Source organism: Dromiciops gliroides, chromosome 2 (genome assembly GCF_019393635.1).
Source record: "Dromiciops gliroides isolate mDroGli1 chromosome 2, mDroGli1.pri, whole genome shotgun sequence".
In the NCBI taxonomy this organism is placed as follows: domain Eukaryota; kingdom Metazoa; phylum Chordata; class Mammalia; order Microbiotheria; family Microbiotheriidae; genus Dromiciops; species Dromiciops gliroides.
Genome location: NC_057862.1, coordinates 249,009,749 through 249,028,572, shown reverse-complemented (window position 1 = coordinate 249,028,572; position 18,824 = coordinate 249,009,749). Strand labels below are relative to the sequence as shown.

The window sequence follows — 18,824 nt, the reverse complement described above, 5'->3', positions numbered from 1 at the left end:
TCAGGGTGTCCAAGATGGTACAATTTAAGGAGGGGCAGATTCTTCACTTGCCTGGCCTGTGCTCTGGTCTGTAAATAACCCCAAGCCTACTTGCTATTCAACCAGGCAACAAAATTTTGTCTGTTGTGGTTGATAACTTCAGCAAGCCTGGGCCCCTTCCCCATCTGGGCAGTCACTCAAGACTGCTTCCTGGTTCTCAGCTGGGGTAGAACAAACAAATTCTGCCTCAGCTCCAAAAGAGACCCCTGTATTCTCCATATAGCTAAACTGCTCAACCCTCTCACCAGACCGTGAGCTTAGTTCCAGAAGATGCCAGTGCTGCAGCCAATTCAGAAGCTCTGGGGATAAATTTCTCTGGTGCAGCCTGCCTGGGGCTGAATCTGTATTGGCGCAACCACGGGGTTGGGCTCCACTCTCATGCTGGCACAGCAGCTCCCTCCTGCTGACCTTCTAAGCCATCTTTGGCTGGAAAAGATCTCAGCCTGTCCTTTTGTGGGTTCTAATGCTCCAGGAACTTTCTTATGGCATCATTTGTAGTTTTTTGGAGTGATTGTGTCAGGAGCTCTAAAAGGTTACTGCCTTTCCTTCCTCTGCCATCTTCCATCAACACAGTCTTATGAACAATTGATGTAAAATGCAGCAATGTCAAATTGAACCAAAAGATGATGACAGTACTTATAAATACCCTTGTCTCAAGGTCAAACACAAGACATAGAGCTATAATACCTGAGTGAATATGAGGAGACATATGTTGAGTCATCCTGAAATCCAAGTTAAGTGGGAAGAACCCACATAAAGCAATTAATATCTTTACAACATTCATCTTAATGTATACCTTGGGAACTATAAAACTGACCATAACGGATTAGAAAAGTATTCTAACAAAAACTTGTACAATATTAGAAAGAGCTATCATACCAAGGCAGCTATGGAAAGATTAATACTTTCTTACCAAAGTAAGGAAAGAAAAATATTGACAAATATTCTTAGGGCACATAATGAACATTTCAAGAATCCACAAAAATATTTTTGGAACAAACAGACATCATTAAACAACAAGGTGGTAATAGTTATATACTATGGGATGTGTGAAATGTAACAAAAAAATGGTTTACCTCTGAATGGAGCCTACGAGACTGTTAAGATTCAAGAATGGAATCAAATAACCCTCCATGGGTAACATATGCATCAACTCAGCCAAAAACATAGTGACAAGGAAGAACCCCTCAAATAACTGAGTGATTCAGATTTTTTGATGAAAAGTGAAAGGTTTAGGATGGTAATACAGAAGTGGGCTACTGAAATCACACTATAGTTATCCTTGAGGAGCCTGGACTTAAGTGAAAAATACAAATATGAATGGAAATGGTAGAAACTCTATATAACACATCACTGAAGCCTGTAAAAATTTAGCACCTGCTACATATTCAGGAAGTCATGACTACCAGAAGCTTTCTATCTTTCATGGACTGACAGATGACAAATCCCCTTCTATAAAAAGAGACCTCAAAATATCCTTGAGAATTCAACTAATAAACTTTTATTGGAACTATATCATCATCATCACAGACAAAACTATCTCCCACAATCACCTAAACATAACACTGATCCATAAAAATTCAAGAACATGGTTTTTTAATAGAGTCTGTCATACCAGCTACTCATAATCTTCAAGCTATAGGGGACAACATTTTTTCAAAATTATGATGACCTAGAAAAGGAGATCAACAGCAACAGGATTAAGACATCTATCATCTCCATGTTAGGAATATCAACTAAGAACACCAAATCAGATTAATTTCACATTATTAGTGCTGTTACTTACCCTGGAGAAAGAGAAATTTTAAATTTCTTAGTCTGTTAAGCTGTAATTGTATTAAATTACAAATTCCATTGTAGCCCAAATGAAGAACTTCTAAACTCTGCATTATTGGAGGTAAATTCTCAGAAAGACTTGAATCCCTGCAAAGTATATATAAATATGAGCCCTGGGCCATAACTTCAGACAGAATGCCTCATAAACAGACTAACTTCTTACATATGCTTAATATAAACTGGTTTTTTGAAATCATTGCATTTTCTGAACATTCAGAACTTACTCTCTCCTTTAATATGTAGATAGAGAAAACAGCATATTTTTGTGGTGAGACAATAAGCTCCCAAGTCAGGAAGATCTGTGTTTGGAGCCCACCTTGGATGCTTGGATGCTGGGTGAAATAGGTAGACCCAATCTTTGAGGGAAAAAGTTCTACCTGCAGTCTTTCAAATTTGCTATGTGCCAGTACAATTTACTTTGGATCTTAAAAATATATAACAGTACTCAATCAAACCCAAACATATAGAAATACCAAAACTTTGTGACTCCTAAGTTCTTTCAGCTCTCAGTTCCTACTGCATTTCTTTAAGGCTGTAATTTGCAAAGCAGTTGCCCTTATCCTTTGTTAGAGGGAATTTCCTCATTGGGAGTTCCCCAAACCAAGAAATTAACGGTGCAAACCCAGGAAGGCAGGGTATGTATCCATGTATCTGGAATCAAAGGAGTCCACCCATTTCTACCATAGGATGACCGCTAGTAGTTATTCTCTAATACTCCCCTCTGCACAGCACAAACCTTACCTGCTCAGAGACTACTACAGGGCACAAGTACCAGAACCACAGAAGGATACCTTTCCCCAATGGCCTCACCTAAAAACCTGCTCATTCATATTCCACCCAGGATCTCTCCTTCCCCAAAGTGTACCTTAAAGGCCCTGGGCTGTGAATAATCTTTGCTGCTGTGTCTTAAGGTTTGGGTTATTTTTTTATATCTTGCAGCTGAACTCCTCTATGTGTGTTGTCTCGCTCAATCAGTATGTGAACTCTGAGAGCAGGAACTGTGTACCTTTTCTAGTTGTATTCTGGGAGCTAACTATAGGTGAGGCTCAACATACAGAAATAATTTAATACATGATTGTCCATTTCATTCCATATATACATATATATACATTTTTATACACATTTATTATGTAAAAATATTTTTATAACAATAACTATATTGATACCTAATAAAAATGAAAGTAGAATTTTTACTTTAGCATCATGAATAAATTTATCCTTATCTTAAAAATCATGTCTATACATATATACTTATAATATACAACTCTTTTTTAAAAAGTTTTTTTGGTGAGGCAATTGGGGTTAAGTGACTTGCCCAGGGTCACACAGCTAGTAAGTGTTAAGTGTCTGAGGTCGGATTTGAACTCAGGTCCTCCTGACTCCAGGGCTGGTGTTCTATCCACTATGACACCTAACTGCCCCTAATATACAACTCTTAAGTTGTATATTAAGTTGTAAAACTTTTGACAACCATCACTCAAGTTAGAACTATGTTTAATATAACATTCAGAAACACACTTATCCTTAAATAATTTTGAATTCTAAAAGAACATTATATAAAATATATTATAATTTAAATGTATATACACACATTTAAATGATTTTGAAGATAAGAATGAATTTATTAATGTTGCCAGAGTAAAAAAAAATCTACTTGTAGCTTGGTATGGTGACAGATGCCTAAAATCCCAGCTAACAGAGGAGATTGAGGCTGGGGTCTTGAGTTTGAGAGATTGATGCTAACTAGATGTCTGTATAAGTTTGGCATCAATTAGGGTAAGCCTTCAGGAGTCAGAAGCCAGCAGGTTGCCTAAGGAGGGATGAACTGACTCATGTTAAAAAAGAATAGGCCAAAGTTTCTATGTTAATCAACATTGAGATTGGATCAGCAAGTAGCCCCTGAACTTCCAGGCTGGGTGAAATAGGTAGACCCAATCTTTGAGGGAAAAAGTTCTACCTGCAGTCTTTCAAATTTTCTATGTGCCAGTACAATTTACTTTGGATCTTAAAATTGTAAAAATATATAACAGAACTCAATCAAACCCAAACATATAGAAATACCAAACATATGAGGCAATTCTTCCTCAGAAATTCTGGGCCAGTTACATGGAAATTGGAAGTTTCTCAAATTGTTCATTCTGAATGGGAAAGAGGAAGGAAACTTCCATAAAGTATTATGTTCCTGTTATCCTGACAGATTAATGCAATAAAGAACCAAAACAGAAGAAATTTTATAAAACTTAGTGAACTCCAAAGAACAGCTGAAACCAATAACCCCTGTATTCCTCAGGTCAAGACATTTTTTCATATGTTAATTTAATCTTTAAATGTTATAAACAATTATACTATATTACCAAAATATATAAGAAAAGTGAATTCCATGTATATATATATATATATATATATCACAATAGCAGAGTGCCTTTCATATAATAACTTACTCAATAAATATTAGCTGATAGACTATGATTCTTAAATTGTTGGCATAATACCTATTTTCAAACTCAATATGAACAAGGTCACTAAGGAGTATAATGGTTTTAAAACTATTTCCAAAGTAAATGAACTGGAGATCTATTAAGGATAACAATAACTAAAAAACAAAAAAATAAACAAACAAAAATTCCAAGTAGTTGGCAACTTACAAATAGATTATATACAAAAAGACTTCATCAAGTATTTGGAAGTCAACTATTTTCTCATGGAAGCAGCATTACAAATGATGGGTAAGTTATGAAGTCAATTCATAAAAGCCCATTTAATCAATAATATAGGTACAATGATACTGCTAATAACTTTGCACCCATTAGTCTTGAGCCTCAGTCTTACTGAGTCTTAAGCACCTAAGCCCTAAAGGGAAGGATGATGATGATGATGTGTGTACTGGAAGCTAGGAGAAGGTGTTGAAACAGAGACTTTACCATTTGGGTGGATATCTAACAATGAGCAAGGAAGGGAAATGAGTAGGGATCTAAGGCTTTTGGCAAGAACATTGGTGAATAGTTTTTCTATTTGAAAATTGAGGTTATAGCAAAAGTTCATTTGCACGAATCATCAATAAACTGGGGGATGATGTTTAATCCAAAATTGGTAAAAGTCAGAGAATTACTGAGTGATATTATGCAAGCATTAGTAAGAAGAAAGAATAGACAGAGTATACCTCTATTAAATAGGGAGGAGTCATTGATCATTTATAAAATAAATGAAATGTTAGGTAACAGAGTTAAGATCTCAAAGATCCCCAACAATGGATTAAATCTAATGAGTTGAAATTTAAATGACAAACATGTAAAGTCTTATACTTGGTTTAGAAATATCAGGAAGAGCAAACATGTATTTATTCAAATATTCATGTGAACAGGAACTGGGGGTCTTGGTAAGATTGTAAGCTCAATATGAGTTTAATGAGGCAGTTCAAAAAGTTAAAGAGTTCCTGTGCTCTACTAAAAGAGAATGTTTGGAATGAGAGCATCAATTGCCTAGCTGAACTCTTCCCTGGTTAGACTATATCTGGAACATTGTGTTCATTTCTGGGTAGCACATTTTTAGGAAAGACTAAATTTAGGAAGGACTAAAAAATACATTTACAAAGCAGGTTAATAAGGATGATCAAGAAATTCAAAATTGCAATATACAAAGACTGGTTAAAGTAATGGGGTTACTTTAACCCCATTTAATCAGGAGGGATAAATATAAATGACGGACTGTTTTGTAGACAAGAGATTAGAACCGCTTTGCTTGGCTCTAGGGACAAGACAGGAGAAGTCAATAAATAATGGCTAAAAGTTATAGAGAAGCAGATTTCAGATGATATAAGGGAAAACTTCATAAGAAAGAGAACTTTCTAAAAGTGTAATGTTTCATGAGTTAGTGAATTCTATTATCACTCCACTACACCAAGTGGAGGCTGCATAACCACTTGTCAAGGATGTGATAGAGGAGATAAAGTGCTTGAGGCACACGGCCTGCACTGGATGGTCTTTGAGGTCCCTTCCAATTTTGAGATTCTGTAATTCTGTAACTTAGGACTCCCTGTTGATGGACTGACTTTTGTATTTCTTCTTAAGAAGAATGAGAAGTTATGAATGAATGAAATGATATAGAATAATACAATTCTAGATTAACAGGAATCTGAACCCACTAACGGATATTTTAATTATACTTCTTTGAATCCTCTCTACACAGTGAATACTTAATGTACTTTCTGATTAATATTACTTTGAGGCAGTGAAATTCCTTTAAAACATGAATTTTCAGTAACAGTATTTTGTGTTATTGCTACATTACTTTTTCTAATCATTTCTTTATCTAATAAACATTAATATTTAAAAAAAGGCTCATACAGCACCTGTTTCCTTTTGGTACTACTTGCTGTCCATAGCCACTTGAGGTTACCTTCTGATAGAGAAGTTGCCTATTGCTTAAATGAGTCTGAGGCTTTATTCTGGGTATTATTGATTCTATGTGATTATAGTTGAGACACAATACCTACACAAAGCATAGCATATAAATAAAATATTACAAACATAACCACATGCTTTTTTAAAGTCTGAAAATAGCTTGCTTACCAGCAAATGTGAAAAGTGGCAAGGGTTATCATTCTGAAATGTGATAATATCTTTAAATATTGGTGTTTCAGTTAATGCCCATTTTTACATGTAGATACATCATGAATTCTAACATACAAGTCACTGCATATAATTCTGAAATCATACTTATAATATATAGACTAAATATTTTAACCTTTCTTCTTTATGGGCATTCTACATTAACTCATCAACATTAGCTGAAAAAATGAAATTTTGAAGGTGCAGTCAACTTTGTGAATCAAAGGTAGTTTAAACTTAAACTTATAAGAACCTTCAACTATCAAAAGAAAGTATTTTGTTTATAAATTATATAAATAAAATATAAACATAGTAGGTCCTTTATTATATTTTGTGATTTTCTAATACCAAAACCATGATACTCTGTCCATGTCTATAATGGTAGCTCAACTGGCCATTATTCAGTCAAATTAAGAGGACTCTTTTTCCCCACTGCTTTTTTCTTTTTTTCCCCATTGCCTTTAATATTGGCTGATTCCTTTTACAACAACTATATAATTTTTTTGTTTCTTTTAATGAATTTTTGTTAATCCAATTAACATACTAATCCCAACAAAGGGCTACAATGGTATACCTTGGGGACCCCTCCAAGCAGCCTTGTGAAGAGTAGGTTTTAGGCCCCTTTCCTGGAAATCCAAAATTGCAGATAATTCCCAAATCCTTTGTATTATATTTTGCATGTATTTTTGTATTTATTTTTGACTGTAAGTGTATCTGATGTTTTTCAAAATTCATAACAGTTCAAACAAATTAATGAAGTAAACAACTTGTAAGATGCTAGAAGGCTGACCAACTTCCCTATCCTATCCCCCAACTTTTTATTATTAGGAATTGATGGAATCATTCATCTGATTAATGCAGAGAAGACTAAAATCCTAATCTGTTAGTACAATTTTACCAGGTTTAAAAGACCTTTGGCCATAGCTGTTCTGGGAATTTTGACTTCCTATAATTTCAATGGAAATAATAATAGCAGTAGCAATAGCTGACATTTATATGTACTTTACAGTTTATAAAGTGCTTTCCTCAAAAAAAAATTCTTTGATATAAGTATTCCTCCTTTATAGATAAAACTTAGACTCACAGTTTGTCTTGATCATGTCAAATAACTAGTAAGTAGAAGGATTGGGACTTGTACGACAGTCTTTTGACCCCAACTCGTGTTCTTTCAATCAAATCATGGTCCTCATATTAATGAAAACTTGTATTTATACAATGCTTTATAGTCACAACAATGCTTTACATACTGCACCTCTTTCGATCCCTGAAGCAGGCAGCATAAATTTTACTTTATAGACTGAGGCTCAGTAAGATTAAGGGACTGGCCTAACAAATTGTGGAGTCTCTTTTTGGGCTATTTGGCGCACACAGAAGAGATCAACAGAAGATATGAAAACAAGTTAATACTGTCCACTATTCCAGTAGGTGGCTATTTTGCTAGATGGAGCAGTGGATAGAGTACTAAGCCTGGAATCAGGAAGACTCATCTTCTTGAGTTCAAATCTGACCTCATATACTTACTAGCTGTGTGACCCTGGGCAAGTCACTAAACCCTATTTGTTTCAGTTTCCTCATCTGTAAAATGAGCTGGAGAAGGAAACAGCAAACCGCTCCAGTATCTTTGCCCAAAAAATCAAAATGGGGTCACAAAGAGTTGAACACAACTGAAATAACTGAACAACTATTCCACTGCTGAATGTTTAAAGATTTGAAACAAATCATGCATTCAAATAAGACTGAGAATTGATTTTAGATAACATTTGACTGAAATGGTTACAGAAAGCTAAATATATTTGTCATTACTGAGTGATAAGAATAATTTTATTTTTAAAAAAGAGAAGTTTAAGGAAGTTTTATACCGAAGTAACACACTACAAAAGTTGCAACAAAAATTAAAATTTTTGTGAACTCACCTTCACATTAGGCAGATAGATTAAGCCACTGAATGAAGTTAGATTGTTGTTCTGCAAATTCACATTGCATATATTTCGAAATTGATCAAGTGGAACCAGATCCACAGTTCTATATTTTGAAAAAGAATTACAGCGTTTTATCAAGGCTAAAAATAAAGGAAGATTCAGCTTATAAAATAATCTCTCATTAAAGCCTTCACATAAAATAATTCTTCTAGCATATATATATATATATATAATTTAAGCATCCAATTATTCTCATAGCTATTACATTTTTATATGAATGTATATAAACAAAAGATGAACATACAGAGTTATGCTAAATAATTCAGGGCACACTGGGCATGTGTGTGTGAGGCTCTTCCAAACTAATGGAAATTGTAACCAGTCCGATTTCTGCTAGTGAGAGCTCTGTCACATAGTACAGGTTTTATCAAACTATTTCCATACTAATTGTGCTGGGATTCACTCTCTTTTCACAGGCTGACAGATTAATGCAGCAATGGTAGCAAGTAACCTCAGAGGCCATGGTTTCTAAAGCTATTTTAAGCTTAAACCTGGAACCACTTTCATGAATTTAGGGGCAGGTGTAATATTAACTGTATGCCTTTTTCTGTTCCATTTGTTTCACTCAGCGTCCTCCACAATGGGCAACCTGGTTTTGTTATTATTAATATGTAGATAAGACCTGTTATTTAGAGAAATTATTTTGTTCAGTTTTAAATTTACTTAATGTCATCTTTTCTCAGAATTCTTTTGTTTCCTTTAATATTCATAAAAACAGGAGCAGAGATTTAGAGCAGGAAGGGACTAAAAAACTTTAAGGAGTTATTTACTCCAATTCCCTTCATTTTACAAATCAATAAACTGAGTTTCACAGAGGTTAAGTGACTGGAATTTCAACTTCAGGCATGTGACTCCAAATCCAGTATTCAAGGCAGGATATCACACTGCCTCCTTCAATTTAGAATTAACATTGGGCTTTTTGTATTTTCCAATTTCTTTTTCTTTAACAAACTAACAAAATCCTTGTGATCTTCTTAACATAAAATATAAGGTGGTATTATTTCATATTTCAATATTAAAATATAAATTAGCATCTTAAAAACCACTTGTACATAAAATAATATTATTCTATTTTCCATTTAAAAAGTATTATAATATTTAAAAAAAACCACCTTTCTGCAATAAGGTTAAATAACACATTAGGAATTTGGAGGAACTGCCCTCAATGTCTTGGTGTCTATGAGGCTCAGAAGATCTTGTTCAACCTCTGATATAAAGTAACTACCCCAGAAGTGGTCACTTCTAGTATAAGAAAAACAGATGACTCTCATAAAACACACAAATAAAGTAATTCTCATAAAAGTACAGAAATAAAAGCTAAGTTGTTGGCTTATTATTTATAAGAAGGTATCCACCTATAAAGGTTGGCTATAAAACAAACTGAGGTTGAGTATGGGGAAGCTGAAAGAAAGATTAGTCCTGTGGAAATGGAATTATGCTTGTTCCCCAATCTATAGCATGTATACAATTTTGCATTGCACCTGGCCAAAGCACTTCAGTTTGTAATGACCCTCAAGTGCCAGATTATTAGTGCACTGCTCTGCCTAAGATTCTATCTTAAAAGTCCACTTAAGGCAATAAAGAAAGGAATTTCTGAAAGAATGACTCACAAAGAGGTCAATCTCTTTTCTTCTTCCCATTCTTTGGATGAAGAATAAACTGTTATATCCAAATGGCATTCTGAAGAATGACAGTTGTCAATAAAAGGTAATTTGTGCATTTGGAAGAAGTTAGCACTGCTGCTAACAATCTCTGGTGCATCCCACATTAAAAACAATTAGATTTTGAAATAGTATTAGGGAAACTGAGTTATTTTTCTCTCAGCCATATTTGAATCAGCATATGAATGGAAAAATCTAACTAAAGAATGGATTTTTAATGAATATTTCATCATAATACCTTATAATTTAGGATATATACCATACCCAAAAGAATATTTTAACGTGACCAAACCTGATACTAGATGTGGTCCAATTTAATTCCTGCATTTGGATGAAGCTTGAATGTCCTTGCCTTTCTGCAATCATGTCAGATGTAAGTCTGCCACCAAACAAGTCTTTTGCAGTCTCAATCTCTGGAGATTCCTAAATGAATATATTTAAAAGTGATATCTTCTTTTTTTTTTTTTAAGTGAGGCAATTGGGGTTAAGTGATTTGCTCAGGGTCACACAGCTAGGAAGTGTTAAGTGTCTGAGGCCGGATTTGAACTCAGGTCCTCCTGACTCCAGGGCTGGTGCTTTATCCACTGTGCCACCTAGCTGCCCCAATATCTTCTTTTCAAGGCGGTAAGTTCAGATGAATTCAAACAGAACTGTCACTGGTTGTGCATTTATCATCATCACTGAAAAAATTCAAGTGCCCTTCTAAGTCATTAAATACTGAATTTCAAACAATCAAATGGATTTGTAATCTCATCACTGTAGATATCCTATTATTTTTCATGTCAAGCTAAACTTCATTAATTAATTCATCAAGTATTTATTGAATATCAACTATCAACCAATCAATTAACAAGCACTTATTAATGCTAGTCACTATGGCAGGTAAGGAAATACAAAGATAAAAATAAGATTCCCTACCCTCCACAAGTTTATATTCTTTCAGGGGGCAATGGGATGTACACATTTAAGTAAATGCAAAATATACACAAGATGAATACAAGATAATTGAGCAGGGAGAAGAATCAGGAAAGGCCTTTATAGGAGATGATGTTTGATCTAAGCTTGGAAGGAAGTTATTTCTAAGACTTTTAAACATTTATTAAGGAGAATAAGAATTTGGTAAAAAAAGAGAGAAAGGCCTACATTCATCTATCTATTAGAGGGAGAGCGCATTTCTCGCTCCCTTCTCCACCAGAGTCCTCAGGAAAGAGGGCAAGTCAGAGCGCCAGGTTCCCCCCTTCTTTCCCCCACGAGCAAATGTCACTTCCTGACGCCAAAGAAAAGACGCATGGTATTGCCCTCAAAGACCTTCACCTCATGGGCGGAGCTCGTCTACAGTAAGTCTCCAGCAGGTGGCGTCATTCTAATCATTACAGATGGAAAATGCTCTCCACCTCCAGAGAAAGAACTATAGAGTTTGAATGAAGATCAAAACATACTATTTTCACTTTTTTTTCTTTCTTATGATTTTTCCCTTTTGTTGTGATTCTTCTTTCACAACATGACTAATGTGGAAATATGTTTAACATAGTTGTACATGCATAACCTATATCAGACTGCTTGCTGTCATAGGAAGGGAAAAAAATTGGAACTCAAAATCGTATAAAAATGAATGTTGAAAACTATCTTTACATGTAAATTGGAAAAAATAAAATTCTATTAAGTGGAAAAGAGCTTATATTCAAAATGGGAGGATATAGTACATATAAGAGAGTGGTAGCCAGGGATGCCGTTTTGGCATGGGAAGTCATAGGGATGGTGAGTATGACTAGAGTTGGCTGGATTCTCTGACATCTAACCATATCAGTTTACACTCATATACTTACCATTGAGGATAACATGGGACCCAAAATAGGGAGTTTCAAAGTAAAAATGGGTTAAGTTCCCCAGAGCATGGTCTCTTGACTTCAGTTGGTCCATAGACTACAAGGGCAGGTTGGAAGGCAAGAAGATAACCACTGTCTACTATAGAGCACATGAAAGGAAATAATGTGTAATGTTGACCTCTGGAAAGGTAATCTGGAGCTAGACGGTGAAAGTATCTCAATTTCACAGGAGTTAGTATTTGATCTCAGAGCAAAAAGGAGCTGCTGGAACTTCTTGAGCAAAGGAGTGACATGATCAGACCTGTGCTAGAGGAATAGCTCTCTGGCAGGTGCGGAGAATGGATTGTAATGGGGAGAGAATGGAGGCTGAGCAAAAAATTGGAATCCTACTGCAACAATCCAGGTGAGAAATGATGAGAGACTGAACTAGAGAGGTGGCTGTGTGCATGGAAAGGAAGAAGTAGATGTCAAAGATATGCAGGCAGAGTCAATATGACTTAACTGATTGGACATGAGTGTGAGGGAGACTGAGGAGTCAAGGATGCTTCTGAGATGATGAGGTGGAGTGACTGGAAGGATCGTGGGTGATAATCTGAATAGAAATAGACAAGTTCTGAAGAGAGTTATATTTGAAGGGAAAAATGAATTGTGTTTTAGACATGCTAAACTTGAACTGTTTATGGGATATCCAGTTGGAAGTGTCCAATGAGCAGTTGGTGATATGGGACTGGAAGCTGAGAGAGAAAAAAGGACTGAATTTATAGACTTGGGAGCCATCTGCTTAAAGATGTCAATGGAAACCACTTAGAGATGACATATAGACTTAAGAGAACCTAGGACAAAAAGTCTTAGAGTACACCAATAGTTAGGAGATGCAACATGTAAGTTGACACAACATAAGAGACTGAGAAGTAACCAGACAAGTAGAAAAAGAACAATACGACTGGAATTTAAAGACTTCAACTTAAAGAAGAAAGAGTATCCAGAAGAGAATGCTCAGCAATGTCAAATGAAGCAGATAAGTGAAGGAAGATGAGGACTGAGAAAAGGCCATTATATTTGACTATTAACTTTTATGAGGGCAATTTTGGTTAAATAATAGAAAACAAAATATAAGAAGTTGAGAAATGAGTGAGAGGAGGGGAAGTGGAGGCACTGAGAGTAGATCACTTTTTCTAGGAATTTGGCTGTGAAAGGAAGGTGAGATATAGGACAACAGTTTGAAAGGATGGTTGAGCCAAATGAAGGCTTTTTAGGAATGGGCGAGAACTGAGAATGTGAATACAGGGAAGAGTTTGAAGATCAGAAGAAGAACACTGTGAGAGAACCTATCAGAAGATATGAGAGGGAATGAGATCAAGGGTATAAGTAGAAGGGTGAGTTTTGGTGAGTAGAAGGAGCAGCTTTTCATCAGATAGATACTAGGATCTAAAAAAGGAGAGAACAAGAGATGATGTCAAGGGGTTTTGAGAGGTAGAGTAGTAGAAAAAAGGGAACTTGAATTAATATTTTCTGAGTAAAATTTGCAGTGAGATTGCTGCTAAGTAGATTGGGAAAGGAGAGGTGTGTGAGAGCCTTGAGGAGAGTAGAGAAAGTATAGAAGAGTTTCTATAGAAACAGTGACAGAAAGTCAATTACAGAAGAATAAAATTATTGACTTATGACAATAAGGACATAGTTGAAATTAAGTAATGTAAATTTGTATTAGGGACTGTGTAACTGAATGTGGATGTCATGAAAGAATTTGGCAGTAAATGTTTGATTTGTAGACCTATTTTATATACCTACATACCCAGGGTCATGTAAAAATTTCTTAGGCAAAAAGGTGTCACAAGTTGAAAAAATTTAACAATTTGGTACTATGTTAAAAGAAGAGAGGTTAATCAGTGAAACAGATTAGGTATGTGACATATAGAAGCAAACAAACACAAATGTATAAGATTGGATAAACCCAAAGACTTAGTTACTGGGGGAAGGATGCACTATTCAACAAAAATGACCAGGAAAATTAGACAGTAATCTGGCAGATACCAACACCTCTCACGATATAACATATACCAAATGGGTACATGACCTAGATATAAAGGTCACATAATAAATCAGAGGAGCAAGGAAGAAATTACCATTCAGATTTATGGGGAGGGGAAGTCCGTGACTAAACATAGGATAAGCAAAGGATATCAAGCAAAATAAAATGGCCAGTTTTGATTCCATAAAATTAAAAAAAAGTTTTTGCACACAAAAATTGAATACAGTAAAAGTTAGAAGGGAAACAGGTAACTGAGAAAAACTTTACAACAGGTTTCTGTGATAAAGGTCTCTTTTCCAAGATAAATAAGGAATTGATACAAATCAATAAATCTAAGAGTCATTCCCCAATAGAGAAATGATCAAAAGATATAAAAAAGCAATTTTCAAAGGAAGAAATTCATCGTATCTCAACAATCATGAAAAAATTCTCAAAATAACTAATAATCATAGACATGCAGATTAAAACAACTTTAAGGTTAAACTGACAAAGATGACATAGGGGAAAATAATAAAAGTTGATGGTCAGTGGGAAAACAAGTACATTGGTGCACTGATGGTAGAGCTGTGAAATTGATCTAGTCATTATGGAAAGCAATTTAGAATTATTCTCTGAAAGTTAACAAACTCTTCATCCCCTTTGATTCATTAGAGCACTGCTAGCACTATCCCCCAAAGAAATCAAAGAAAGAGGAAAAGGATATATATATATATATATATATATATATATATATATATATATATATATATATATTTTTTTTGCAGGGCAATGGGGGTTAAATGACTTGCCCAGGGTCACACAGCTAGTAAGTGTCAAGTGTCTGAGGCTGGATTTGAACTCAGGTACTCCTGAATCCAGGGCTGGTGCTTTATCCACTGCACCACCTAGCCGCCCCTATAAATATTTATAACAATTATTTTTTTGGTAGTCAAAAAACTGGAAACTAAGGGGAACTATCCAATTGGGGAATGACTGAACAAATTGTGGCACCAGAATATAATGTAATATTATAATAAAAATGATGAAATGGACAGTTTCAGAGGAAACTAGGAAGATCTTCATGAACTAATGCAGAGCAAAGTGAACAAAACTAGGAAAACAGTTTATATAATGATAACATTATAGAGAAAAACAACTTTGAAAGAATTTAGAATTCTACTCCATGTCATGATAAATCATGAGTCCAAAAGGATGAAGATGAAATATACCACTGACCTCCTGACAGAGAGGTAATGAACTTAAGATACACAGAGACATACATTTTTGGAATGGCCAATGTGGGAATTTGTTTTGCTGGATTATATAGATATGTATTTGAGGGATTTGCTTTTTATTTAGAAAATCTACTCAGGAACTAGTAGGAGAGACAGATTAACTAAACCAAACTTGTTACTGAAAAAATGAAAAATACTAAAATTAAAGAAGGGGAAAAAAGGTGAGGTAGGCCTTGGCCAAAAGTTTCAGAAATACTGCTGAGCACAAAAAGACTAGTCACTGGCTAAATCTCCCGGTGTTTACAAAGCTGGGGTCTCTGTGTTACTCAGCTATGAAATTCTGTGTAAGCAAGATAACAGCAGGTTAATGTTTGCTTTCTTCACGCCCAATGTCCTTTTCACCCTCTGTCTGGTATTGGATACAGTTTGCACAGAGATGGATTTAATAATCTATCTACCACTGTTTCAGGTATAGATTGCTATATGTGTAGTGTCCTAACACTTTTCAGTGATATATCAAAGAATGTACCATTCAATATCTCTTTCCCAAAACTTTCATCAACACCATAGGCTCAAAGTAGAACAGTGGTTCTTTCCCTGTATCTCAAATCTGCCTTACTTGGTTTTCCATTTGTCATATTGCTTTTATGCTTTATGCTGACCCTAATACTATCTTAGTGTACAATAATTCTTTCTTTTGTTAGAAAGAAGAATGGCCTATTATACGGTGAAGAAAAAGAAATCTACTGTTGGGGGTGAATTTGCAGAATTAATTTTGTATCTAAGACCACTGACTATTTCTTTCTCTTCCTTGTTCTGCACTTCCTGTCAAGAGATGGGGTTTGATCTCATCTAGACCTATTTCCCCCGTTTACTTAACACAAGTTGTCTCACCTTTGACATATTATGTATATTATGTGTCTCAAATCCTTCTCCTAGTCAATGCCAGTGTCCAGGACTGTTGACCCCAAGGTGAGTACCAAACATGTCCTTAAAATCCACCTCCCAGCTTCCTTCTCCTGACCAACCATACTCTAGAAGGGTGGATTGTGAAGTAAAAGGAAGAAAAAGTAAAGAAAGGAAAAAGCAAGGGTAAAAATTGATGACTGGGGTATGGGCAAGGGGAAGAGAGAAGGGGCAAGAGATTGGAAGTTAAATATATCAACTATATGTCACTAGTGCTGAGGACACTCTTGTTCTCTAACCACCCTCATCCTTGTAAAGAGGGAGATGATGGGCAAAGAAAGAAAGAAGTATAAGAGAATAGGATGGAGGGTAGTACACAATTCATCATTAGAACTGTGAATGTTAACTTACCCATAAAACAGAAGAGGACAGAAGAATGGATCAAAAAGCAAAACCCAATAATATGTTGTTTTCAGTAAACACACTTGAAACATAAAAATGCACACAAAGTTAAAATAAGGTTATAGCAAAATATACTGTGTCAGCTGAACTAGAAAAAGTAAGCATAGTAATCATGAGCTCAAACAAGACAATAACAAAAACTAGAAAATCAACAAAGCAAACCAACCAACCATAAATATAAAAATAGAAATTAAAGACAAGAACTATGAATGAAATGACTAACAACTCCTCCAGGGTACTGAAGAAGCCTGCTACCCACTTTCTGACAGAGAAGTGATAGACCAACAAGGCAAAATTAGACATACATTTTTGGACATGCCTAATATAGGAATTTGTGTTGACTATGCATCATTGTTATAAAGGTTTTGTTTGAATTTTTCCTTTAATTTGGGAAGAAATAAAGTAGAAGAGGAGATAAGGTGCTTCCTTCAAAAAAAGAAAAAGAGAATTTGAAGGAAGGCCAGAGGGAATTACAGATAAGCAGCTTTGAAAGTTACATGCTGAATTTATTATATACTTAAAAAGAAAAGCAAGGTCTATGTAATGAAAAATCAGTTTCACATACAATTCTCTCCTGTTCTAAATAAATAATGAAATATTTATTGTATTCAGTGCATGTTAAGAATAAAAATAAACAAACCTTAAAAAGCAAATAAATAAAAAGAAAACTGCCCAGATCTATTAGAACCAGAGGACAAAGTAAAAACAGAAAATGTTCATCAGTCACCTTCTGAAGAAATTCCAAAAAGAAATTCCAAAATTCCCAAGGAATACAACAAACAAAATCCAGGGCTTCTAAGGCAAGGAAAAAATATTGCAAGCAGATCGAAATAAAGAGTTCAAATACCAAGGAGCCAAAGTCAGGTGTACCTGACTTATACTAATTATAATAATACAAAGAAGAGCTTGGAATATGATATTCCAGAAGGCAAAAGATGAAGACTTACAACCAAGAATAACTCACCTAGCAAAGATTAGTATAATCTTGGGGGGAGGGGAAATGGACCATTTGTGAAATATAGGACTTTCAAGTATTCCTGAGTTGAGTATTGTAGGGGCCAAATTTTAATTGGGGAGTGTTAGTTAGGCAGCTTGCCACAATATTGGGGCAAGGAAGGAGATTAACAACCTCTTTCAAAAACAAAACAGGGTTTATTAACAAGAATGAACTTAAAAACACAAGTAAGATTAGTAGAATTAAGGGAAAGGAAAAAAAAAAGGAACGGGGGAAGGAAAACAATGCAACCTGAATCACACCACCACCCAGGGCTCAGCAGAACACACAGCTGCATCCTGCTGTTTCTGGCTCCAAGCCAGAATGGCGAAACTCCTCCCTTCTCCTTCCCAGCAGACCCCAGGCTGTCCACACACAGCTTCAAGCTAATTGGCTGGCAGCCCTGATTGACAGTCACATGACTGCCCTCACTGGGCTTCCAGTCATTATAATTTTGCCAGGCCCATGTATGTGTCAGCGAGTGGTGATGATGTGGGCTGCCAGTGCCATGGCAATGGCTACAACCAGTGGGTGGAGCACGGCATTGTGGAGGTGTGGTGCCTGAGCCCCAGGCCAATGTGTGTGCAGGGTTTTTTAAAATTCTAGCCAAAAGATGGTGTCATAAAAACCTCAAATCACAATTAATTCTTTACAGTATATAGTTTGGAATGTAAACACAGGAGTCAGAAGAAACATGGAAAAGCAAATACACTTGAGTAATATGAAGGGACTATAAGATGAAATATTTATATGCTAATAGGAAGAGAACAAGTAAGTGTTCCCTAAAAATCCTAATGTCTTTAAGATCAAAGAAAAAGTAAATAAAGGAGATAACCTGGGTGCAATTTTGTTATTTTTTTCCAGTTTACTTGAAACACTTTTATTTTTCCTTACACATCCTAGGATGACTTAAAATGTTGGTATTCTACTGTCATGTGAGAACATTAAGGCAATGAACAAAAATCATACATAAATTAACTAGATGCACAAATTCACAGGTTGTAAATGCAAATATTTTTGAAACTCAAGGTTGAGTAACTTGGCCCCATGATACTGGGGGGAAAACAGTGGGTTAAGAAAAAAAAAGCCTGGTTCCTAAGGCTTGGGTTCAACATGTATTCTTGCTAAGATGTAACAGACATTTAATAAATTCTTGCCAGTCTTAGGAGAGAAATTCTGCAAGTCAGTGCTTTTACATGCTAGAAATCTGACCTTTAGATACCCTGTATAGATCTGATGCTTTATAGAACTAAACTGTACAGATATTTGAG

The 18,824-nt window shown here is 35.3% G+C and overlaps 1 protein-coding gene across 1 annotated transcript in view; it reads right to left on the bottom strand.

The window, feature by feature from the left end:
- Nucleotides 1-18,824, bottom strand: part of LRRC9 (leucine rich repeat containing 9) — a 147,163-nt gene that overhangs the window by 30,930 nt on the left and 97,409 nt on the right. Inside the window, exons 25-28 of the mRNA XM_043986519.1 lie at nucleotides 10,415-10,545; nucleotides 8,396-8,504; nucleotides 6,224-6,363; nucleotides 1,826-1,962 (exon numbers count right to left, since the gene is read on the bottom strand). Of these exons, the coding sequence (XP_043842454.1) occupies nucleotides 1,826-1,962; nucleotides 6,224-6,363; nucleotides 8,396-8,504; nucleotides 10,415-10,545 (517 nt within the window). The remainder of the gene's footprint in view (nucleotides 1-1,825; nucleotides 1,963-6,223; nucleotides 6,364-8,395; nucleotides 8,505-10,414; nucleotides 10,546-18,824) is intronic.